Source organism: Spodoptera frugiperda, chromosome 25 (assembly GCF_023101765.2).
Source record: "Spodoptera frugiperda isolate SF20-4 chromosome 25, AGI-APGP_CSIRO_Sfru_2.0, whole genome shotgun sequence".
NCBI classification, from domain to species: Eukaryota; Metazoa; Arthropoda; class Insecta; order Lepidoptera; family Noctuidae; genus Spodoptera; species Spodoptera frugiperda.
This window is the reverse complement of record NC_064236.1, coordinates 1,258,651-1,285,772: the sequence shown is the minus strand read 5'-3', so window position 1 is coordinate 1,285,772 and position 27,122 is coordinate 1,258,651. Positions and strand designations below refer to the sequence as shown.

The window sequence follows — 27,122 nt, the reverse complement described above, 5'->3', positions numbered from 1 at the left end:
ATCTTCGGATTTATGACAGTATATAAATATTATGTTATCGGCTGTCTCACGTAACTGTTTGCCGAGGAACTCGACTAAAGAGTAGCACCCTGAGAGAATCGCGACAGTCGCGTCATGTGTCGCTGAATGCTGCTTATGAATATGAGCCGCTGACATGCTTGAAACTAGTCGAGTTCCTCGTCAAATAGTTACGTGAGTAAGCCGATAACCGTATTAACCAATAAAAGTTATATGAAAATTATGTAAATTAATTGTGGATATCTATCTCTACAAATACTTTTACTATATTTTTTGTTTATTAACAATACTTGGAAATATATGAAAAATGTATGTTCAAACGCTCGTAGCGTCAAATTATTCCAATTGTTATCCTGCATTCGAATTGTTTTGTAATAAAGCGTTTAAAAGCAAAATAGGATGACTGCGCTTAATATTCAATAACGCATACAAAGGCATTTCGTGAAATCAAATTAATATCGTGAAAAGACCAGGAATGATCTTTTTTGCCTTTTCTGTAAATAAAATAAATAGGTACGGTACTTATTAGGATCTTGCTTTATACTTTTTTTAAGGGGGGTAAATCATCCAATGGCTTCTCCTGCTCTGGGCGAGGCGAGAGGGAGTGTCAGACTCTTACTGACTAATAACCACCCTGTTCCTACTCCTGCTTTTGGAGCCGGAGCGCTGGTAAACCCGCTAGGTAGTCCAAGTCAGTCAGATACGCTTTTAAATTTAGGCGATTGGTGTTGGACAGCATCAGTACCGCGGCGGTACGTCATCGGTCAGTCATACCTACCGACACAGTTCACGTACGACAGTCGTCGACACATCATCATCATCATCATCATCATATCAGCCATAAGACGCCAACTGCTGAAGATAGGCCTCCTCCAATGACTTCCAGTCATCAATGACGTCGTGCGACACAAAAAGTGTAATTTAAAAGAGCCCTATGAGCAAATTGATTTCATTTAAACTTGTTGATTCGCCATGGTGCCAATGTTCGACAGCGGAGCTTCAATATGAGCAGTCCGCCCGTCACATACTTTTTGAGTTGTCGGTATAGTATCTGGTAATTATGAACGTAATACTTACTATATTTAAATAATTTAATTGTTCCAACAGGTGTTATTAATTATATGAAGGAATAATATAAATCGGATGAGAAATGAAAACATGGATTTTGGTTTATATCTTACTCGTATTTAATAATTCGACTGAATGTTTATTGAAATATTGTTCGGAAATCATTTTTTTTTTGTTAAATTTGCAGTTTGGAAGGTTATGCAAATAATGCAAATATACATACCATATTTGCATTTTACGGGGAAACTATTTGAAAATGATTTTTCAGAATAGGGTAGATGAATAATTTTTATTTTAATGTTCATCTTGTAGGTAATAAAAAAATATTAAACACGTATATTTTATTTTCTTACGGAAACAAACACTATCGAAGATATATCGAATTGACGTCACTTCCAGTTACATTTTATACGTAGAAATGACATATTTGCTCCTACTTCTAACTTTGTTTTGTTTTATCCAAGATTTATTATCTTATAAGACAACAAAATAAAAAAATACGTGTCTAATATTATCTCACTAACCAACTAACCGACTAAATAGATTTTTAATGTTCATACCCCGTCATCATCCCTATATAACTATTTAAAACAGACGTACAAAGTAAATGGTAGAAATCTAGTTTTCTAATAAAATCTCGTTAGATATAATATTTTCTCATTAAAATGGCGGTTTGAAATGGCGTTGGCCTGACTTTGTGGCCGCTTCACAGCGCTGTAATAAAAAGTCAAGCGCTGAAGAATCCGTTTACTGATATAATTGATGTTAACGAGGTTCTATTACCGGCTGAACATTTTTATTACGGTATGCAAAGGTTTTCTTCGTGTGTATTTTAAATAGAAGTTTGTAACGTAGCGTAATTTTTATTTTCATGCACAACTTTGCAGGGATTTGTGTGTAGGATCGACACGGTGGCTGGGTACCCGGCTGCGCAACGTGTAGTGGGTTTGATTCCTGCAAGGAGCAACTCTTTGTGTGATCCACAAATTGTTGTCCCGGATCTGGTTGTCAGCGTATGTGAAATTATATATTTGCAAAGATACTAACACACAGACGAATATCCTAGTATGAAGTAATTTTAAAACAACAATATTTTTAAGCAAAATACGTAATATACTGTGAGTCCCATGTAATAGGTGGTGAGCCTATTGCCATATACCGGGCACATTTCCAGACTCCGTGCTACCACTGAGAAATTTTTCGAAAAACCGAAAAAAGCCCAGTAATACTTCGCCCGACCCGGGAATCGAACCCGAGACCCCTTGCCCGGCAGTCGCAGTTGCAACCACTCGGCCAACGAGGCAGGCTCACAATATAAATTGTGAAAAGTGGGTGCACACAGTGGCATTACGTGCCATAATGTGCACCTCTGCCTACCCCTTCGGGGATTAAAGTCGTGACGATATGTATGTAATGTATGTAATATACCACAAACATACAAAAGTATATTAAAAATATCTAACTTAAAAAACCACACGACAATAACACAAACCCTACTTCTCCAAAAAAAAAAAAAAACACACAAACATTCAAGATAAGAATTTAATTTGAATCGAAAAAGGAACGCTCATAGACAATCTATTCATAATACATTTTTTTTGCGAATGTTTCCTAAACTGTCAATACAAATAAGATTTCCATTGGCAAATCACATGTGTATGATTTAACCGTATTTCTTTTTTTATTGGGATCCGTCAACCGATCACCATTTTTCTTGATCACCACACCGTTTGACTTGAAGTGGTGATCCCGACTGGGCACAATGGCCGAATGTCAGACAAAAAATGCACGCAGAGCTATTCATTCAGTTTTGAGCAATGAAAACACAATAATAATTCCATGAGAATGTTTGAAGGGATGTGTTTGGTTTGGATGCGGTATTTTAGTATCGTGTTTGGAGGTGAAACTTAGTTGTCTCTGGTCTTTTCTAATATTTAATTGTAAATTCAATGACTTATTTATTTCTATAATATTAATTATTATGTAATGACTACAATACCTATATGAATAAATATTATATTGTAGCTTCTAAATTCGAAATTAAACAAATAGAAGCTCAATTAAATGTCTATACCGGTTTCATCACTTATTTATTTAAAACAAAAACTGAATCTATCAAACACTATTTACATTATCTACAATAACCCCTACATCAATTCAAAAAACACTGTAATAAACATAGAAGTTAAAAAATTTAATCCTTTAATTAAAAGCCCGTCTAAATTATACTGCCGTATCCAAAAGCTGAGAGTGAAACCGGCATCGGTAATGTTTACACGACGGATGGTGCATGTAGGGCCTCAATGGGAGAATTGGCCTTCTTGAAACACAATAGCCCATACAGCCCCCATCGAGATGCCACTCGTATCTAAACCGACCAATAACATGTTTTAATTCTTTTTTTTATAACGCATTCGCGCGTACCACGTATTAGGGTTAACTGAAATATAATTTGAATTGAGAATTTTTTTTTGGTGTTTTTTATCTGTTGTCTCGTTGTGGCTTTTTTGTTAGTTTAGCATTTTTTTTAATATTTGGAGATTTTTGTAACTATTGGGACTATTATTTAATAAATTAGTAAATAAATAATAGAAGAATTAAATGTCATATATAAAAAAATAAAAAATAATAACTATTGTTTTTTTGCACTATGGTATACTTTAATTATTATTAATGAATAGTGTGAATAATTATAAAATACACTTTTCATATTGAACAACATATTATAAAATTACATATACAAATAAAATCTATTATTTCGTCTAAGAGTTCCAAGTTACGGTAAATATGAGAGAACTTTCATTTTACACCGGTATCTCTCAAAATTTGAATGTTAACTTAAATAGTATAATTAACTACTTATTCCGAATCGTGCTGAAATGCTCGAAAAGCATTGTAATACCTCGCCTGCTGGGTTAAATGCATAACGAACTAAGAAAACAGCGGTATTCTCTGACGCTCGCTATGCACCGAAATAGTTAAATTTTCAATTCACTCCGTCTTAAGTTTATTTATGCAGCTTTTCGGTGCTTAGGAAAAATTATAGTACTGTATAAGTTGATATAAGCTTATATTTTTATTTGAGTAATTTTAATGTGTCTATGTTTATAAAATTACACGTTGTGCGTGTTAGAAGTGTTGAACACATAATTATTTTTATTACTTATATATTTTGATACTTATTAAATTTCTATTTTTTACACAAGACTCGTTTACAGGCAAGTTCATGTAGCGTGTCCTCGAGCTTAAAGTGACAAGCTGTCAACGCGATGTAAGCTCTGCGAATGCAGGTAGCCGAAGGGAAAGCCCGCGAACGTACAAATTGAATCGGCATACGAAAATCAAAACAAAATCGTGTTACGTACGGTCGTTGAGCTGTCATCGATGAAAATTCCAATAATATTTGAAAATTTAATAATGACCGTGAGTGCCCCGGTCATCCAGTCGCAATTTTTTTTTTCCGAAAAAACACAATTTTTGGCCGCTTTAGCCGAGTAGCGGGATATCATCGCCGCGATCTGTATAATAGGTAGGTAGGGTCATGGGTAGATGGGGCGGGGCTGGGTACGAAAGAGGCCTGGTATTGGCCGATAGCTGGAGGGCTGGCCCCTCCGTGGTGCCATGTCGGGGGTAGGAGTTTGATCCTGGCACCATTGAGTGCTCGGCCGGCGCGCTGGCAGCATCTCAGCGTCTCGCGCGGCGGTGTATAGTGTGTTGTTCCAAACATGTTAGAATTCTACACGAACATGAACGGAGGATTGATGCAGGAGGGGATGCAGCCTCCCATCACCTGCGCTGCGAGGACAGGTCAGTTCCATCACCAGGAAAAAACTTTTCTTGTTTGACAAATTTTTCGATAAAGTTTTCGTGACTTTTAAAACTTTTAAGTGTGTTCGTTATTCAAGTTGTGAACATTAAATATTGTGTGAATAAGTTATTTGAGTTTCATGGTGGCGTAAAATAATGTATAAGTCATTTATTGTGGCGTAAAAAATTACTTTGGACAAAATTAAATTTGTCAAACTAGAACTTGTTTTGTTGAAGTTTCTGCAACAGTTTACGTAACGTAAGAGTTTACGTAAGCGTTGCTTATAAGGGAGCTTTATTACTTTTTTTTACTGAAAAAAAGGCGAACGGTTTTTTTATTATTTAAAAAATTGGTTTCTGAAGATTTTGTTTAAAATAGTGTGTTTAAATTAAATCTTAATTTTACTTGTTATTATATATAAATTATTATTTTGTTATGAGAACATTATTTTCAGTTTAACTTAAAAGTAAAAAAAAATGTTTTATAATTTATTATATATTTTATACTTACTTATTATATTTTTATACATAATTTAATGAGTGCTATATTAGTTATTTATGTTATTATGTATATATTTATTATAGGGTTATTTATTTAAAAAAACAAATTATGGAAAAATCTTTTGAGTTCTGTTTCGAGTCTTTACGAGTGTCAGACGTATATTTAGGTATGCTATATTTTTTTATGTTGTGCTTTTTAAGTACAAAAATTTTACATCACGCCTGTTAAATCGTCAAAGGGATAGGCAGAAGTGTTAAAATATACCTACGAAGTAATATCCACATTTTTAACCAAAATTTTGTCGATCCTGTGACATACATATTAATTGTATAGGTACTGTGCCCGGCTTGAGCTTCGAACTCGAAAACATGAAAGTCGAAAGTCGCGCTCACAACCACTAGACCAATGGGGTAGCATAATAATATTATATATTATTTAGTAATAAAATATATTTCGTCACAATGTCGATATCAGAAAGGAATGTCACGGCACAGTTAGTGTAAAAATTAATACATACGTGTTTTAATACAAACATGAAATAAAAAAATATAGAAAAAAAGTGTAGTAGTACGGTACTTAATTTGTTTTTGTGTCAACGTTAGATGGGTTTGCAAAAAACAATTTTGGTTTAGTATTTATTTAACAAAGGAAACGTTTGAAACGTGAATATTAGTTTCTGAATACGATAGAGGCGATCGGAAAATAGTGTAAAACGGAAATTTGACGGAGCGAACCATGCATATATGTGTCACTGGAAACGGTACGGATTTTTTTTTAATTATACGAATTGTTAGTGTGGATATTAAAACTCAGTAACAGGAATTTTGTCACTTTGTTGTTGGATACTGAACCTTTGTGGGCACGTTATAAGGATCATGACATATAATTAGTGTTTTGTTCAGATCCTTTAAATGGTTAGAAATTACGGATACCGCGATGCGTCAATTTACCAAATTCAATATTCTATACACAAAAAAAATATATATATTGCGGGATATAAATTAAATGCAGTACATAAAGAAAGTTGCTTATAAGCGGTTTTTTTCATACTGCACGGCAGCATATCTCTCTAACTTTTGCGCGTGACTGTACTTGATACGACAGCCAATGTAATGTAGCAGTACATTGCTGGATTATCGGCTGCATAAGAGGAGTTTGTCATGATCTCCAAGCATGGGAGGCGGGTTGGAGATTGTAGTTTAAGTTTTTCAGATAATACTACTGATGATAATCTCTTACTCGTATTTAAGTATGTAGTCTCTGTGTTCTAAAGACACCCACAAGAAGACTAGAGTTGGTGTACTTTGTCGTCTGCTGTATATTTGAGGTGGAACAAAATAAAATTTGATTTGACAGTAGTTTTATAAATGGACGGAGATGGTTTTGTATTGCGTTCTGTTGTGCGTAACTATAAACTGTGAAGGTACTTGTAGGTTAGCGAGTACAGTTAGCAGATGTTGCGTCTTAGGATTACTTTGAATAACAAAATTTTAATGAACATTTTTTTTTATGTTTTGTACATTAAAATTTCGTTATTTTGGTGAATGGATAAATGTAGATAAAGTAAAATGCTTGGCCAAAAATCTTTTGACTAAACATTTTACTTTATCTACATAAAGCGTTTTGTTTAGTCTTCCATAAAAGCTACACGACGTGAATGTAAGTGCAGTTGTTTCGAATAGGTACTTGAAATATCTTTAAACGTTTGGGGTAGGTAGGCAAATATAGTTGATTTGTGAAGAATTTATAGATAAGAAGTAAGAGTATAGTAAAAATAAGTGTAAGTATAGAATTAAGTGAACAAAAAAATCGCATTTTTTTTAAATGACTAAATATTTTCATATACATATTCATTAAAAATTATACAACCAAGCTCAAGCAATATTAATGCCTAAGAAAAAATAGCTTCAAACTAAATATTAATTACTACAAGTCTTCTAATATCTAAGTTATTCGAATAGCATACTTACACGCTACCTCATAAAATCGAAATTTGCATGCAGTTCATCGCAAGGTTGTCATTGGGGCCTGGCAGATATGGTTGATCGATATAGCATATATAGATATAGTTCTCTATCTATGACACAAATATGAAGAGCCGTGACAATAAATATGACAACGGATGATATTTTGGATTCGTTACATTAATTCGAATAAAAAGTAACTGACTGATGAATAGGGGTAGATGACCATCAAGGGATAGATGGTAACGTCATTTGAACCCCAGTTGACTTTTTAACTGGGATCTCCAAGCAAAATAATACCAAGCTTCACGATGATGGTATAATCTATCCATGAAGAAAGGCGTTTATTCGCCAGTATACGTATTAGGACTGATGATGATGAGTCAGACGGCCTGTTACTTAGGCCTGTTTAAAGAATAATATGTTTTTAATAAATTGAAATATTTTGTCAATTATAAATAAATACAAAATGTCTGCCTCATTAGTGTAACGTGGACGTGTGTGAGCAAGCAATACATTTCAATACAAAATGTAGCATAAAATAAATAAAATATTACTTAATATACAAATATATTATAGTTCTGCATAGCTACAATACGTAAAAGCTTTTAATCTAACGAGTTAAGTGATATAAAAATCTTCACTCAATTTTCCCTTTAAAGCTATTAAAAGGCGTCCTCCATTTTATAAGTTTGTTTTTTATTAGCTTGGAATATTTTCATGTCATTTTTTGCGCGCGTTCCTCGATCGTTACGGCTACATTATTGAAGCTCCGAGCCCAGTAAGGCGTGAAAACGTGATTCAATTTTATACGCCATTTCTTAGTTAAATGGAAAATCAGGGCATAAAAAATTGTGCGAAGTTCTTTCAAGCTTATAAAATGGTCATCTCTACGGATAATGTGGAAGTATTTGGTATTTATAATGCAATTCTATAGCTATGCTTGCTAATATATTAAAGTAGGTGTTAATACAGTAATACTCGCAATAAACGCACATTCGAAATTACATTAATGAAAACATATTAAAGCAATAATGAAAGGAACTTTAACAATAATATTCGCATGAAATCGCCTGTCAATCAACGAATAACTGTGTACCACAAATTCAACATTAATACAGAAATGCACACGAATTACACGTGTGAATTACTCGCGTCCGTTATTAAGTAAATATTGAGTTTTTCAATAAATATTTATGCATTTATGGTCAGCAATAAATAAATGTGTGAATTAAATGGGAAATATGAAATAGCTGTTGCCCAAAGGCTCTTAATTTATTGAAACGTACAGTCGAGAGCGTAAGTTTTGTATTTCCATTGTCTGTTCGCTGAACACGAATGGCAGCAGTTTTAAAATTACGCAGTAAAGACACAGTAATACTAAATAAATATGTTTTCTTTACTTTATTATTTTTACTTTCTAATATAGAAATAATGTATATCTGTTTGCACACAGAACAAATGGTCGAAATTCAATGAAACTTTAAATGTGCCTTGGTATATTTTTTTCGAAAACTGGATCACCAGTAATTACAAGGCAATAATAAAATTCTGCCTAGTCATTATTTTACGCGATTGTAGTCGCGATAGAAACTTACTGCCGTACTCTGCCGGAACGACTGACCAGAAAGAAAATAAATGGAATGCAAAAAGAAAAAATACCATTTTTATAAAAATAAAATAATTTCTCCAGTTCAACCACTCCTATTCATCTCCATAAGAATTTAATAGAAATTCTTTTCAGTACAAGCAACTTTCAAGTTCTTTATATTTTAGAATAACTTCAGTGGAATACTTCGGGCGGAAGGAATGCACTAGAGTGGTGCAAATATCGACATGGGTTTAAACAAAGAATAATATTAAACCATCACGTCCTATGAACACAAATGAGATCGAATCGATATTTTAAACACAAGAGCAATGTAACTCAAATACTGTCTGTATTTGAGTTACATTGCCAGCTTAATAGCTGCTAATGCGACTATGCACCCAAATTCAATAGCATAGAGTTAATTATTGAATACGGAGCACTAGAAAGCTTCCGAATTGGAGTTCTCACATGCGAGCGTGTTTATTCGTTGGAAGATCTACCATAGAGCTGCCTTCTGTTTGAGAATGAATTATCTATATTCTGTTTATATACTAATATGTAAGGCAAAAGAGTTTGTTTCTTTATTTGAACGCGCTAGTGTCTGAAACTACTGGCCCAATTTTAATGATTCTTTTGTGTTGAATAGTACAATTATCGAAGATTTATAATTTATAGAACATTACATTATGCCCAATAGGATCCGAACAGAGGGTGAAAAAAATATTAATACGAAAGTAACTCATGTCTCTGTCTATTCTTTACGCTTAAACCACTGTAGGCTATATGGTTATAGGCTGTATAACATCACAATATGATCATAGTAACAAAACAGAGCGGATGAAACCGCGCGGAGTAGCTAGTTTCAAATACATTGATGCTAATGAGTTAAAGATAATTTAATGTTAGAATGCAACGAGCAATGTACCGCATCTATGGTGAACCGACATTGAATGCTCGTTCCTTTGTGTTCTGTTAGAAAAAGGCAATACTTTCTTACAACACGTTAATTAAATTAATTATGTTATAATGCAAGTGTGGCTCGGAACAATGAACTCGTAAGTTGAACAACCTTATACAAGAAAATATAACAATGAGATACTGAGTATATATATACGTTTGAAAAGTTCATTGACATTTACACTTTTACAAAATTTTAAATACATTAATGTATTTTTAAACTGACATGGTCACTAACACATTAGAACTTAAGACGGGATATTTACCACGTTTATTAATGTCTATAAGTTTCCGATATTTTGGCTGTTGCTGTTCCAAGCGCCATGATCACGGATGATCAGTTCATCTATTGTTTATATCATTAATGTAGGTCCCAATACAGTACTATCAACTATAGTAATTAAGTGACCATTGCATATATTTCCTTTGTGTAATATCACTCATGTTAATGCAAATAAAAATAACCTAATCAAGTATGACAGAAAGTAAATGTAAAAATGTAAATATTCCAACAATGAAAAAGCGTGACACATATTCACGGTGACCCGTAAAGGTCGTTGACATTGAATAAACTGCAACACTACAAAGCCTTGCAGCGGGAAATGCAAGCCTCGTCGCTGTGACTTTATAAATTCCTAGAAACGGGAGGAAAATATTTTCACTTTGACGCCAACGATGGATGGAGAAAGATTTTAAAATGGTATCTCGTCTTTATTTTAAGCTTTCGAGGCCATTTTTTTTATAGAGGTTTTGTATATACTTTACACCGTGACGTTAAAATAATTTTTGTTTTGAAGTAAATTAGTTTTGTGTCGGTAATGCAGTAGTTATACAAAGAAATAAAAATGTAAATAATTGACGAACCATTGTTTTTGTGATGTGTGATTAAGCCAATGAATGTGCCTGGCTATTGGTTTAGTGCCTGAAATAAATAAATAATAATTATTATTGTAAAAAAACAAACTTCGAAAGCACATACGATTCTCATATATGTACATTATCGAAACATTTAGCTTTGTAATTCTCGAAGAAGTATCATATTATAATGCCACGTGCGTTGCAAATAATGCCTACAGTTACATCTAGTGTCTCATGTGTGTAAGTCGATGAACACATTTTTTAAACTTACTACACCTAAACTAACTTTATGTTTATGTATCGAAAGTAATAAATATGGCAAGTTGTTTTGCCGCGGGTAGAATACGACATTTTCACATAGATAGTTTTTATTTCTACAATTTTTAGAAATTCCTACTACTATTTCTTATCTTAGCCAACGTCTATTAGAAGTCGGTTTCTAGGTCATACAGTCTTCATGGATCGTGCCTAGACTGCATCATACGTAATATAAACTATAATAGCTTTGTACTACGAAATATATTATTGTAGTATATATGAAGCTTAGAATCATAGTTTATTGTTATCTGAACTTCGAATAATCTAGAGCTTAGAGTAGACTTAAGTTATACAAAAAAAAAATACTACTTTCCCATCAAAGCCCGTTAAACCCTTCTTTAAAAACTGTTTATATAGCCTAGGACGTTCACCTCCGACTTAAGTAGTGGCACACAGCAATATTTTTTTTCCTTTGCAATGTAAAAATTTTCACACAAGAGTGATCCCGATTTCAAACTCAGTTGCACACCTATGAATCTGTTGCGAAGAATGCCAACTATTCAGGAAAGCGTAGCGAAGTGCTACGCCTTCGTAGCGCTACGTAGACACCTACGCGGCTACGGAGCTACGCGACCGAATCAATAGGCGCCTCACAATGCTGGGTGCACATTTGAGTAGGTACTGATAACGGTATCTAATGATAACATTACCGCTGTGTATCTTCCACATGTTAGATACGAGATGTTTTATTCACTAAACAGTTTTGGTACGATTGGAGAATTCAATTACTTTTTCCAAAGTTTGTGTAGAAAGAAATAACTATCAATGATAATAATATCTTTAATTTTTCCGGTGTGTACTTAAAAATTGTATACAATAAACTGTGTTCTATTTATCTGCAACTTGAACCTGTCGATTTTTAAACAAAGCATATCGAAATTATCAATCGATATTACTGAAACAATACAAATTGTTTTACTTTTTAAAACCCTAGAGCGTCACTGTAACACTAAAGGTTTGGCATTCGCAATTTTAACTCGCAGTCAAAGAGAAAATGCATTCATTCATACTGAGCACGATCGCCGTACCGTGGCATCTACAAATACATATTCCATAATTATTAGCTTATCATAGCTTGAAATTAATTTTTGAAACAATAGATAAATGTTTAATAAAAAAACATTTCAAACAAATTCAAATTGCACACATCAATAGACATGTCAAGTCATTATTAGGTACAATAAAAAAAAAATCCAACAATTTCTTCAAATAGTAACTGTAAACGAAAAATAGTTTCTAAATGATTCGAACTATTCGTTTCATTTAAAGCACTCATCATAGAGCCCAGTGCCTGGCAAACCGCTATAAAAATCCAGTTGCAACTTTCCATAAACTCAGAAACGGTGTGTGGAGTCGGAATATTTGAAACACGCCCAACTTTTGCATACACACGTAACTAGACAAATGAAGTTTGAATAACTGTCTGGACCGTTGTGGCCATTTGCAGTATTTGTCTACAAAACTGGCGATGCGAAATATTTCAGACGGTATTTTAGCATTTATTTCTATGTTCCATAACGCTTGTTTTTGTCTGAATGCGTTGCTGCGAGTGCACTTAGACTGTGTCGGGCTTTGTTAAAGTGCTTATCGTCACGTTGACAACGATTTTGGTTGGGAAAATATTGCAGTGTACTTTTTGTGGTAGAAAGATTAGCTAAAAGTAGGCGTTCAGTTGTTTCTTGTTCAGAAGCGTGCGGTTGGTTGTTCTACAGCACGGAGCTAGCACCGTGGCTCGGGAGTGGTTTGTTAAATTATATTAATTTATAAACAGCTCCATACAGATCTGTCAGCGCCACGGAATTTAAAAATCCCTTTGCTTATATTTTAGAGAACAGAGAGTAAAGTTCCCTAAGAAAAGGAGGATCCTCCGACCAGGCGAGGTGATCACGCCTTGCGGGCTTTCTGCCCAACTGTTGTTCGTTGGGATTTTTTATCCGAGTTAATTCGCATGTAAACTTCGTATGTGCGATGCAGGATATTTGTGACGTCATCCATTGATTTGCTCGTCGATAGTCTATGTGCGACTTCTGTCATCTGTCACTTGTCAGAGTGTCGCCACAATATATTCCATGGCTGATCTGAGGTTATACATAGGACAAGATCCTCAAACCTATACCGTATCGATATGTTCTTGGAACAAAGACTAACCCTTTCATCGGAAGATTTATAGAAATTACTATACGCAGTCTTCTTTCATATATGAATGACAATAGAGATCGAGCTATGCACTTGAATTATTGAATACTGGCATGTGACGTCATTATACTGTTGTAGTGACATTCTCTTCCACAGACGCCCCGGTTATCCGTTTTTATCCGTGATTATGTGCGTTCTGCTGTCTCTATACACTGTATACGAGTAGTTTGCCCTTGTGGGAGGCTAGACCATAAAAGAGCTGCTTCGCACATATACGGGCAAATCTTTAATTTAATCTGGTTTTTGAAGAATTAAAGATGTTTATCTGAACTTAATTAATATTGTATGCACATTAATGTTAATTAAGCCTGTACTTTGGGGAAACTTGAGTAAATAAAAATATATTTTATTGTATCGTGTAGTGTTTCGGTGTTGTTTGTAAACGATTACGAGACTGTTTCAAATGCTCAGTAAAAGGTTAGATTCTTGAGTCGAGTTCCCAGCCAGTATTCATGTAGTAGTGCGGCGGATCGTTTGGCCATAACAATGATGATTGTTTTTCGGGAAAATTTTGTTGGTCGATTTCATCACCGTGACCCCGAGGTTGGGTAACACCCCACCCTCCGAGGGGGCGTGGCTACCCTCGGCAGGCACGTCTAAGGAGCGCGGTAAGGCGCCTTATTTTGCTCCCAGGCTTTCGACCGTTGCTATAGGTACATGTACGTAAACTACACTTGATGGGTGTATACACCCTGTGTTTGGGATTTAATCAATAGTTTCTCTCGAGGGTTAAACGTCTGATTCTTTAACCGTTTACGCCGAATTGTGCGCGGCTGTATAGCTATCTGTCTCTGTTCATCTTATTTTTTATTAAGATTGCTCAGACATATTAGGCATAAAAATATTATTAATATTGTATTTTATATGTCAAACAAGCCATGATTGATTTCTTATGACTGCATTTTGCGTATTATTTTATTTCACGTGTTGAAATTATGTATTTAGATACAAGGTTCGAAAATCAGTTGAGTCCAAAAATTAAAAGAAATTATTTTTAGGATCTTTGAAATTATCTGACGGATATATTAACAACGGTTTTGTAATAAAATTAAATTAAACAATTGCCTTCGGACACAAAAACATTCGTTTCAGTTTACACTGTAGATAAACGAAACTGAAAACTGAAATGAGAGTCGCGTTGTGGCATTTTATTTGGGCCAATATTATTAAAACTTGGTTTTTCATTGAAATGAAACGACGTATTTGCATTTGTGTAGCTATTATGTTACATATTTATTTAACTTGTTTTTGACACGTTCATATTTTTTGGGTCAGTGATAGTGAAAGTCGTGAATGTTATAATGTCAGTGTCTATACGTAATACAGAATATATTTTACATTTTATTGTGTTTGTTAAATTATGATTCATATATTTTTAAACTTAAATTGTATGGAGCATAGAAACATAGATATATTTTTTTAAATAAACGTATTCCCACACTGGGATTTTCTCCTGTATCGCGGGTGCGTAAATCACACAAATAATTACTCCATATGGAAATCGAACCCGCTACATGCCGCACGTGCAGTCTCAAGAAACGTAGCGTGGCAGTCAGACCCAATATTAAATGCCCATTCTAGGCAATTCCTAGGCTTTGATTCCACACTGCGATACCAACGTTAGAATCACAGTAACATAGAACGACAAAGACAAAGTAGAGGAAATAAAAAAAAGTAAAAATCCGAGATTCGAACCGTTCACACTCCGAGTATGTACCAACAAATAAGGCAAAACGATATCACTTACTTTGTGTGATTTCTTTTATTAACCATTTGTGTATTGGTATGATATCCCAATGTGACTACGGAGCAAAATTCGTTTAACCAGTGACGAATTCTGCATGCACGAGCCCCACTTCGAATTTCTGCAAAGGATCCATAATCATAGGGCTTCACAACAGGATTCTGTTTGCGCCTTTTTTTAAAGGCGCACCTCTATCTTAGGGTTTGACGTTTTACGTATTACGGAGGATCCGTAGTAATTTCGTCTTGCGAGTAGGTCATCTAAGACTGCTACAGAGTTTCCCGAAGGTATATCCAAGGTATAACCTGGATTTCTCCTAGACCCGAGTGAATAATTTGCTTATAGGCAAGGCATGATCCATTGTAGGCCACTTCATCGCTTTAGGAGAACTTCATTCAGGGCAGATAGAGGCCAAACGTCGCGTCGATCCATCATATATAAAAAACTGAGTTTATCTTTCTTATTTTATTTTACGTATAAATTTTAGCATGGCTTGAAACTAGTCGAGTTCCTCGTCAAACACTTACATGTACTTAAATAATTAATTTAGTATGTCTTAATTTAATAGTAAGTGACATAATCGCGGGTAACGTAGCATGTAAGCCGACTACACTATCATTCGAAGTTACGGACTTATGCACGCTGCATACATTGCAAATCAACTATGCAGTTTTAACTGTACAACGGTAAAGCAAACAATTGAACTGTACAGTATGAACTGAAGATGTGCAGGCTGTATAGACCTAGGTTTAAACTGTACAGTCTGTACAGTTTGACTATACAGCTAAACAGCATAGTTAAATCGTAAGCGTAAGTCTGTAGCCTTCATTAGGAAGACGGGAGGTTCATTCAAAAAAGATCACCTTACTTATTTTAAACTTTATCTGCGTTTTAATAGAACCTCTTTTACATTACTACATAAAAACTTCTGTAGTTCTGATAAATACTCGACATCAATCTTATCGTCCTCTTATTAATCTTCATCAGCTATCTGACCGTAGAACTGAAAGTTAACGTGGATTAATTAAAATAAAAAAGGCTTTAAAATGAACTACACATTTTTCGAAATACGCAACTTAATACATTTCAGTTACTTTAAATAAATTAACTTAAATGATTCGTTTCACGTTCATTTCATCAGTTGAATTAAAATTATTCGTAACAAGAGTGTTACTTTGGTAATAATGCTTGCTTTTGCGAATTACATTCTGGCGAAATATTCAACGTTTTAATTGAGCGTTCGTTTTAAATGTACTGTAATATTGTAAGGTGTTAATTTATTTATCTTTATTTGAGATAATAAATTGTTTGTGCATGAAATAAAGAAAATACTTGAACTATATTATAATATAACACGAGGCTTCTCTTGGGCATAAATAAGAGGTCACAAATGAAAAACGTTGACAATATTTTATGTGCAAACAATTGCTTTTGATTTAAAATCACTCTCTAATATTTATAAAATATCAATTCTCAAGTACTTTTTAATATCTAATTACTTGTGCATTATCAGTATCTATATTAATTTTGGTGTCTAAGTTACAAGAGCTAGCAACCCTAACTTGGGTTATTATTCTATTAATACTAAGACCTGTCCACGTTGTGTCGTTGGACGAGTGCATGTATTAGTCAAAAACAATAGGCAGATTTAGGCCGCGTTTCCATTGACGCGGAGCGGGGCGGAGAAGAGCGGTGAAGAATCTCTGGAATGAATGGAAACGCGGCCTTAACGTTGCCGCTTCGTGGTCAGCTTTCGTTTTTTCTGAGCAAGGTTTAAGCATTTGTCATTTGTTGACCGCCTATTGTTTGTGAAGGTTGCACGCATTCGTCAATGGACGCAACGTGGTCGGTTACAATGACTCGATCATAAAATGGCATTGTTACTATAATATAATATATCGCATTTTTAATATATTATGCTTTATGTGAAGTCTACTTTGTGTTTCGACTTAACTTACTTTTAAAACTACATCATCTATTTGTTTCATCATTTCGTGATATTATTATTATAGCAAAGTATTTTTATGATCGACCCATGAGCTGTTACCTATGTTTTAAGTACTATACACAAGTGTATGCATGGCCTTTTGAGTTCTTAATTCACGTCCATAAAGTTTGTAAACATAATACTCATGTAAGTAATTGTAGTCAATTTCTAAGTATCCGTATTGAAGTATAGATACACAAGTCGTTCGTAGACATTTCTAAATGAAAGCGTAGAACGCGAGTTCATCGTTAAATGTATACGTTGAATAGGATTCCTCACACTACAATTTTCTTCTATGTCATTGGTGCGTTTACAAACATACAATTTCATATACCCATGACAGCCCAAAACAATTGTGGACCACACAAAGCGTTGCTTCGAGCGGGAATCAAACCCGTTACACATTGCGCAGCCACTGGTATCAAAGGTGCAGTCTAAAATCGTCAGTTAACCGTAACCCGTTTTGTCGATTTAGCTCAACAAACCCCCAAAGTACACCATTCGGCGATTAAAGCCAGACAGTATTTACCTAACAAACAATCCTCTGACAGTCTCTTTAAAGACACATCCAGTAAAGTACATAGAGCTAGCAACACGTTTGTCAAAGTTCACACGAACCTATCTCTAGCTACATAATTTACATTAATTCAGACGCCGTTCGTCAAAGACCTTCATGTACCACACAACACAATGTTATATGAAACGTCTCAAGCAAGTATTCCCAGCTCGTTAAATTACATTTCGTTATAAATTATGTGCTTTGAAGCGCACACTTTGGAAACGCGCAATTTAGTAATAGAGGTTCTAAGGCGCGCAGCGGTTTGTCAGCAATGTCTTCTGTGATTAGAACGCTCGATATTACTTCACTACAAACTCCTAAGTAACGCTTTAACCAACTTCTCAAGCGGGATCTCTGTGCGCCTTCAAAGAGCGTCGATACACCCATGCGTAGCTCTTAGTAACTAAACAAGAACTAGTGTTCCTAAACTTGATGCTGGAAACCCGAAATTGAATAATCAATGGAAGTTCCGCAACGTGCCTTTGAAGCAAGTTATCAACTTAGATGAGATGAGAAGGCCATGCATACATTTTGGTTTTTAATGTTAGTTAAAATAGAAACATGTGTTTAGGCATATTTGGACTTACCACATGCTGCTAATGATAGCGATGTTACCACAGAACTCAGCGCCAGCATCAAGCGGGAGAAGATCGTAGAGATCTGCGAAGGATGCGGTCAGAAGATCCAGGACCGCTACCTGATGCGGGTGGGCGAGCTGTCCTGGCACGAGCACTGCCTCAGCTGCTGCGTCTGCGGCTGTCCCCTCGCACACACCTGCTACACCAGGAATGCCAAGCTTTACTGCAAACCCGACTACGATAGGTAAACTATAACACTCTAAACCTTTGACGGCAAAATGTTCTTAGGCACATTACATTTTGCTCTTGAAGGTTTTGTTTGAAATATTCTCAACATCCTGAAACGGGCTTCTGGAAAGCTTGTTTCTAGATGTTCATTTAGTATCTATCACCCTAGCTTAAGTAGTTTTTTAAGATAAACTTTTGCCTTAGCCACTTCTCCCATGCGAAATGCTAACGATATCCTATGCGAACTGCTCGGCGATTTCACCAGCTATGTGTTATTGCAATAAAGAGTTCTTGTTCTATAGATTGTTCGGAGTCAAATGCACCAGGTGCGGCGACCGACTGTTGCCGCAGGAGATGGTCATGCGAGCTCAGCAGTACGTGTTCCACATTCAGTGCTTCGTCTGCGTCATGTGTTGCCAACCTCTACAGAAAGGAGAACAATACGTCATTAGAGCAGGACAGATATTCTGTCGCCAGGATTTTGAGAAGGAAATGTATTTGATGCAACACGCGGAGGATGATATGATATTAGATGATTCCGAACGACCCCGAGATGGGCGCCGGGGCCCGAAACGTCCCCGCACCATACTTACATCAGCACAGCGCAGGCAATTCAAAGCCTCATTCGAAGTCAGTCCAAAGCCATGCAGGAAAGTCAGAGAGGCATTAGCCAAGGACACAGGACTGAGCGTTCGAGTTGTGCAGGTGTGGTTCCAGAACCAACGGGCTAAGATGAAGAAGATCCAGAGGAAAGCGAAGCAGGAAGGGGAGAAGAATAATGACAAAGAGAAGGACAAAGATGAGAAGAGCATCAAGCAGGAGTCTCCGTCCAGCGAGCACGGCAACTATCTGGGCCTGGACGGAGCCTACTCAGCTTCCAGTCAACCACTCAACCCGAACCTGCCGTACTCTCCCGATGGTACAGTCATATTTAATACTACTTTGTAAAATAATTTTATAAGCGTTAAAAGAAAATACGCAGACATTCAGTAATTCCACTGTAAACAGCGAGAGTGCCGCAACGTTAAACCAAATATGCACTTTATTTATCAACGCTTGCTCCCGACACTTTACGTCGAATAATTTCTAAAAAAATACGTTTACAGACGGGACGCAGTAAAAGCTTGTGGTTGTTTGCATAAATTTATATTATTTCTTTATGTTGGATTCGTAGTTTATTACGATACCAAATAATGAGTATTTTTATTTACCAGTTTAAACATTAAATTTTAACGTGTCATTTTCAGATTACCCGGCGCACTCTGGCGACAGCTTCTGCAGCTCAGATATATCTCTGGATGGGAGCAACTTCGACCAGCTGGACGAGGGTGCCTCCGACACGATGAGCCTGCAGAATTTGGAGGTGCAGCACCACTCGCACCAGCACCCCGGCCACTCGGCGCACGAGCCACTGAACCTGGGCACTGGCTCCGTGGTCAACCCCATAGATAAGTTATACCTCATGCAGAATTCTTACTTCAGTACTGATCATTGATTTAACGTGGGACGTGGCGCTGCCCTGACTCCCATGTTCGGCCAGCGACTGCGCCCACCATCGCACGTCCCCAAGTGTACCGAGACTGCTACTAGTCACAACTATGTCTTTACCAATGTTTATCCGCAAACTGCTGTTTTGAACCAGACTGATACTCTGCTGAACCATTGTAGGTAAACTGTGTATGAAGTCATTAATTGTTCCGTAGTTAAGTAGTGAAGGCAGATATATAAATGTCGTAGGTAATAGTACTGTCTGTATTTGCATTGTATGATATGATCTAGTCTCTGTCTGTACCTAAAAGAACATTTTCTTGTAGAGCCTTCAGTGATGGGCAACGGCTGCCCCTTTTCTTTAACTTTCAGAGATGATAGAAGCAAACTGTCGTAGACGAAATCTGTAGTATCAATAGACCCAAACTACTTCTGACTTTGTTGTGAAATATTCTCTCATAACTCGTAACCATGATATTGGATTTAAATAAATAATTAATGTGTACTCCCCGGATAGTTGGTCCTTGTGTGAAATACCTAACAGTCTGGTCAATTTCCTCACCCAGTAGAAAAAGTCACATAGACAAAATATTCAATAGCTGTAATTTTATTAAAGTAATAATTCTATAAATATTATACAATCCGGTTTACAATTTCTTAAATTACTTTTACTAATCTCGGTGTTGTTATAAAACAGTTGAAAATTGCAAAAATAAAATAGTGTCGTAGGCTTTGTAACATGTTATTAAAAGTAGATATCGAAATGGATTGAAACTGTAAAAAGAGATATATCAATATTAATTAAAATAATTTACAGAATCAACCAATCATTGAGGAGATTTTCATATATGTTGTAAATAAAGAGAATTGATGTGTTAAAATAAAAAGTAGAGAGAGCCTGTATTCGGCGAATAAATTGTAAGGGTATATTATTTACCTTCCGTAAAAAATAAGACGTTTGCTTGTATATATGAGAAAGAAGAGAAAATAAACTTTGTAGAATACATACATGAATCTGACATAGACTTTTAAACGACTTTCGTTGTTATATTTCCTGGATAGAGTTCATTATTGATGTTTTCTATTTCTCCAGTCCATAACAAACTAATCTTGTCGTTCAAGTGTCCTCAGGCCCAAAAAAGAACTATCTATTGGGAGGCTTAAGAGAAACGAACATTCTTTCGCATTTTAAAACACAAAACATATTCTATAATATTATTATTTTTACTGTAAAAAAAAGTTTTATTCGCAGTTTGTTATAAATTTTACAATTGTAAATAATGTATATAAACTTATAAAAATATATTCTAGACCGCAATTTCATAACTCATAACTGTGTAGAATATATGAACTTTTTGAAATACATAGTCAATGTAATAACTATAGGTAGACAAACATGTATGTATATTATCTGATGTTGTACATCAAAATTATCGTATTCGTTACTAGTAAGTGTCTATAGATATGTGCTAACTAAAATACATTTTAAACAATTTCAATGTTTACAGATCTGATCCATAAGTAGTGTTCAATAGTTGGATTTAATGTCACAATTTGTTTATAAGTTAAGTCAATTCGTTTTAAGAAGAATATCTAATGAATTTTGCGAAAATGTTTTCTTAAAACAAATAGACTAATACGAGCATTTTCTGGTTATTATAAATGTATAGTTGTGCCCGTAAACAATATTCTTCATGTCAATGTTATAGAAGTTATTCCAAAATATAGATGTTCAAGTTCTAAGCCCCCCTTCCACAGTCGTAATGAAGTATGTACATGTTTATAGTAGTTATTTACCTGCTAATAAATTACAGGCAACCCTAGTCATTTTTTCGTATTGTTTCATAGTCCAAAATAGTTTAATAGTCATAAAATATATTATGTTGTCATGTAGGTTATTATTTAATTTCTTGTATAATATTAAATATGAGTTTATATGTTAATGTTTTGTAAGTAAATAGGTACCTAAATGTGATGGTTGGACGAACAATCTAGTCAAACTAAATGTTGTGTCCGTTGTCAATGTCCGCGCGACAGAGATGCGAGTCTGCTACCGTAGTTGTACCATAACAACTCTTGAGTTAAAGTCATGATAGTCATGATTATAATGACTATCAAAAATAGCTATTGACTACAACCGCGTGATTAACAGACTTGGATTTCTGGAATGGACCTGGATTATCAGGTGTGGATCCACAAGGTTTCTTTTACGAACTCAGCGGTGTAATGGCCTGTAACACTGTACTATAAATATGGTTAATGAGACCTAAGGACTATCTAAGGACTTGAATAACACTGAATTTCCAAATCAATATCGCTGAGTTCGTAAATTAGACGTAAGAGCTGAATGAGAGAAGACTGCGTCTTCCACGTATAACACGTCGTGTGGATCATCAGATCAAGGATCCATCTCTATGTAAACCCATAGTTTATTCAGTAATTTTATAAATTGATGTAAATTAAAACGATATAAATTGAAACCTGCTTCATTTTGTTGTTAACATTAAACCACCTTATTGTATATGGTTACCGGTTTCGACCAGTGGTTTCGCCCATCCCATCTCACCATCCCAGTGGGATGACAAGTAGCCTATATGTTTATAAAGACTATATTTTACCCCTGTTCCACGCATCCTGATCACTTCAGAGGTTTTACGTAATTGAGTATAATGTACATTGTAGACAAACTTTATAATGTTAGTAAGATTTAACAAGATACATCATATATACACATACAAATAAAATAAACATTAGGCTGTAAATCTTTCGATCGATCGACAAATACGACCGGAGATGTCAGGCGCAGGACTAACTAGGCTTTAAGTGCTTTCAACACCGCCGAACTTACTGACTCCGGCCTAATAATGGTAATTTTATCCAGAAAATGCTATTATCACATTTTAGCCGGCGCGGGAAACGAACATTCGACACTTGCATAACAGTCGGTCACCACTGCACCAACCGCGCAGTCAACCTTAAGACCTTACTTGGTAATATTCATTGGGTCAAATAATTTACAATACAGTTTAACAGTCGAGCAATAAACAAAAACCAAGGGGCACGTGCGGAAACATAATGTAAATCACACTTTATACCAGATGTTATTACCCCATAAACCTAATAGAAGGTAGGTTTATTGCCATACACCAGTCATGATTTCAACGCCCAAATGTTATCTGACCGCATTCGATCTTGATACCTCTTGCTCGACAGTCGTACTTTTAATCTCTCGACTTAAAGTTTACCTATTGGTCAACGATACTTTTTTAATTAAATTTCTCTAGTGGGAACAAATCTAATAAAAAAGTAATCAGATCTCATGGCGAGCCGAATTTCTAACTCTAAAAGACCTATCAATCTCGAAGGTGTTTGAAATGTGGCTCAATTGGCGAACTACGGAAAGAGTTTTTAAATACCTTAGTCAAAAAGTCAGTATTTAAAAAGGTACTTAGTATCTAAGGAGACCGCCTACGAGTTTAATAGCGCGAGCGTTGCTACGCGCTACGAGATGCATGTTACGGGCTACGAGCTACACGCTACGCAATACTAGCTTCCGGCTACGCACTATGAGCTACGAACTATGAGCTACGCACTACGAGCTACGACTGTAGTTTTTCGCAGTTACTAACTAAAATATAAGATGCTTTTGTAGGTTTAATAAGTTCAGCACTGGAATCAAAAACCAAAGTTAAGAAAGATAAAAAATAAGAAAAAGCGTTTAAATAAAAGTAATACAAATGGTAGTATCCTTCCGCTTCATTTAGCTCGTCTTGGCCGGGTTCTGCCGTGCAATAGAAACAAACTAACTTTTACCACAGAACAACGAACATCGTCGTGACTTTTGCTCACGTAAACTGAAACGCTTACCACCATCTAGTGACGATATCACAAACTACAAAATTATCCCTGTATTCGTAGACTACTCAAAATAATAGGGAAAACGCCATCTGTGGGCGCAGCTACAAACTTGCACTATGTGTGAGTAATTCGACTTTGTACCATTTTATTTAAATGTCATAAAAATAAACTGATACTGGATTGATATAATTTATGATATTATTCTGATATTAAATTTCATATAAAACTTAAAAAACTTAAAATTACGAATATTTTTGTAAACTTTATCCTTTGCTTGAACTTGGCTTGACACGTTATACGTACACCGATTCGAAGTAGTTCAACATAGATTTCATAGATGGCGCTTTAACACAGTTCTTAAAATTGGAGTTGGGGGTCGCAATAACAGCGTGGTGAAGCGCGGAGGGTTAAAATAATTTGGAGCGTCAAACACAATTCCACTATTTTGTTATATATTTAAGTTTTATAAAGAAAGAAAGTGATTGTAGTGCTAAAGTGAGTACTTGAATGTGTTATTGTGATTAAAATAGTAGGTACAAGTTTATATGTATGTAGGTAACTTCTAAGCCTAAGCAAGCATAGCGTCATCGATTTTACCTACTTTTGCGCATGGATAATCGTAAATCTTCTGTAACAACTTACGCATTGTATTTTTCTTACAACACTGTAATGCAATTGGTGCGTTCTACATTGAGTTTGCTCATGTTTTAAAATGGTTGTTCCAATTAAGTACTGTGATGATGCTAAGCGTAAGTAGTTTTGTTTGTAACGCGACGAAAATTGTCGTTTCCTACCGGTTGAAACCATCGCGGTGTTCTTTCCCGGTCTGTGACCGTGACCCGGGTCACCCTCGCGGTTTCACCACACCCAGTGAAATTTTAGCCATTGATGAATAAGGGTAGGGTTTTATACATACATTAATGTTATAAACTGATTATTCAATACCGATTGTTAGACAGCTGTAATACCCGGCATATACAATGAATGACCCATATTTTAGTAGTCCTGGTAATCGTGCTGGGTGCTAAGTAAATGACATTTCCTTTCTGTTTTTCTTTTCTAATTTTCAATATTTATTTATTTCTTTATTGTTGCGTTAGCTGTGATTACTAAATGATGGTAGTAACCATAAAATAATAAGTACTCATGACGCGTGATCTACCTTCACCACGGAGACGGAGTATACCTACTTTATTTTGATAGTTAGTAAATACGCAAATGTACCCATCCAGAATATAGCTCATGCTGTATGTAATCATTCGGGAATGATGTTACTACCGCGAAGATAATTATTTATATGTATTTTGAGCATTTAATTGTCATCGTGTTTGTCCTACTTGCTTGCTCATGTTTACAAACTTAAATACTATTTAAGAATTATATATTGTATTTCAAATTATTTTATTGCAAACCACATATTTAATAACATAAATATTATAGGTTCCACATTGCTTGAATTGCTGAATCATATTTTTTTTATACGCTTACAAGTAGACAACGCCATCTACTGGCACATAACCAAAGTTATTAAGTTCGTGAACTCGCCGTAGTCTCGACACCGCTTTGCTTGCTCCCCTTGCTTTGTAAGCTGCGTTGATTCTCACACTCTGCGTTGGACATTGCGTAGCTTTTCATTGCTTCACTGGCGACATCTATCGGTGTATCCTAGATAGCTTGACCCAATTTACGTTGTCCTTTTTTCCCGTTCAAGGCTTAATTTGATTACAGCTTAAATTAAATACTTGTTTCTATTTTTGAGACTCATCTATGCTTTTCGTTTAGTAGCTAGTTTTTAGCTTACAGAGAAGTATGAGGACGGAGCGATACGAGGTTGTCTCGTATAAATTGGGTTTTTACTCGGATCTACAATCTGTGAAATCATTCTTCAGTGCGGGAGTTGAACCCACAAGTCGACCAGTGCATCAATTGTGCAGATTCCTGACATTTGTGTTGGATGTTTGCAAATCATTAATAACTTCATGGAAAATGAAGTCCTTGCGTAGTATTGTTGAACATTCACTCTCACATCAGCACGGCCATTGATGATGTGGATGAACGACGAAATAGTTACCAGGCGCAGCAATTTTACCGAAACTTTCAGCAGCAGCCGGTGGCCGACTAACTGCGTCAACGGACAGAAAAAATACGTCAACTTTGGCCATGAATATCTTAATTCTATACGTCATAAGGTGGATATTATCATCAGAGTTCCAGTGTAAGAGATTGTGACACTAAAGTACGTAAACCTTAGTATTTTCTGACTTTAAAAATATGAAAACTGGACTGTATATAAACTAAAAAAATGTAATGTATCGTAAACATGCTACGCATCAAACCATGCGTAGGCTACCAGTATAAACTGACCGTCGAATGTGCAGAAAGATCTTATAAAGCGAGACCAAGATAAACTGGATTTGTATAGTTCGATGGGTAGCCGTACCTACTAACTGTAACGTGTCCCCGCTAACACAGATGTCGCTAGTGGTCGATGCACCGATGTCCTTCCCCTCATTGTCGATCGTCCTCCTCCAACAGGATATTCTTAATTACGGACCGTGGTACGGAGCGCTCTGGCTCTAAACTAGCAATACTTGTCTATTACATCTATCTAAGCACAATACATTGGCTAGCAACATTGCAAATATTACCACGCAATGGTCATGTTTAACTAACTGCCGTACTCAGAGAAATTTAATGATTACTTAAGCCAGTCCTTAGTAATGGTTTTCAGTACAAAATCGATACTAAGGAATAGTTTAAGGTTTAAGTAATCATTAAATAACTCTGAGTGTGGCAGTAAGTTTCCTAAATATTAGTTATCCTTACTGAATATAAAAATGAGTCCAACTTTTGACGTTCGATAAATTAAAAATCTGTTGCTCAGATTTATATAGGGTGACAGGTAATTAGTGAAGGCTATTTTAACACGTGATTGTGTACTCATGATTACAAAAAAATACTCCAAAGAAACTTCTTTGTATTCGCATTAGTTTTATTTTTATCACAATGACAAAGTAATGTCTTACGATAACCTGGGCGGGGCGTCTTGCTGCTAACAGCTGATCATGCGAAGCTGCTGGCGGGAACTTACAGTCCAAATAATATCTTTGGTATACCTAGCCATTGTGTCGTCTGTCTTACTTACCAATGAAGTAGGTAGACAGATACACGTATTTATTTTTATTTAATTTTGCGCAATGTACATATATGTAATCAGAAGTACTATACTAGGTACAGTCTGTAGAAGAGTACGCCCTGCACGGGCTATAGAACTAGTATTTCTGAACAAAAGTAGTTTTCTCGATAATCGAAAAATCTCAGTATTACCTAGCACGAAGCTAGGTAATGTGAACTAATGTTTTATTGACACTCAAAATATCAAAATACAGAGCTTCACCTGA

The 27,122-nt window shown here is 35.5% G+C and overlaps 1 protein-coding gene across 1 annotated transcript; it reads left to right on the top strand.

Annotated features, from left to right (window-relative positions):
* Positions 1 to 4,738: 4,738 nt before the first annotated feature.
* Positions 4,739 to 22,343, top strand: LOC118268289 (LIM homeobox transcription factor 1-beta). Its single transcript, XM_035582724.2, has 4 exons — positions 4,739 to 4,893; positions 18,190 to 18,391; positions 18,678 to 19,294; positions 19,623 to 22,343. Exons 1-4 carry the CDS (start codon positions 4,812 to 4,814, stop codon positions 19,868 to 19,870), a joined length of 1,149 nt encoding a protein of 382 aa, XP_035438617.1. The 5' UTR covers positions 4,739 to 4,811; the 3' UTR covers positions 19,871 to 22,343.
* Positions 22,344 to 27,122: the final 4,779 nt, after the last annotated feature.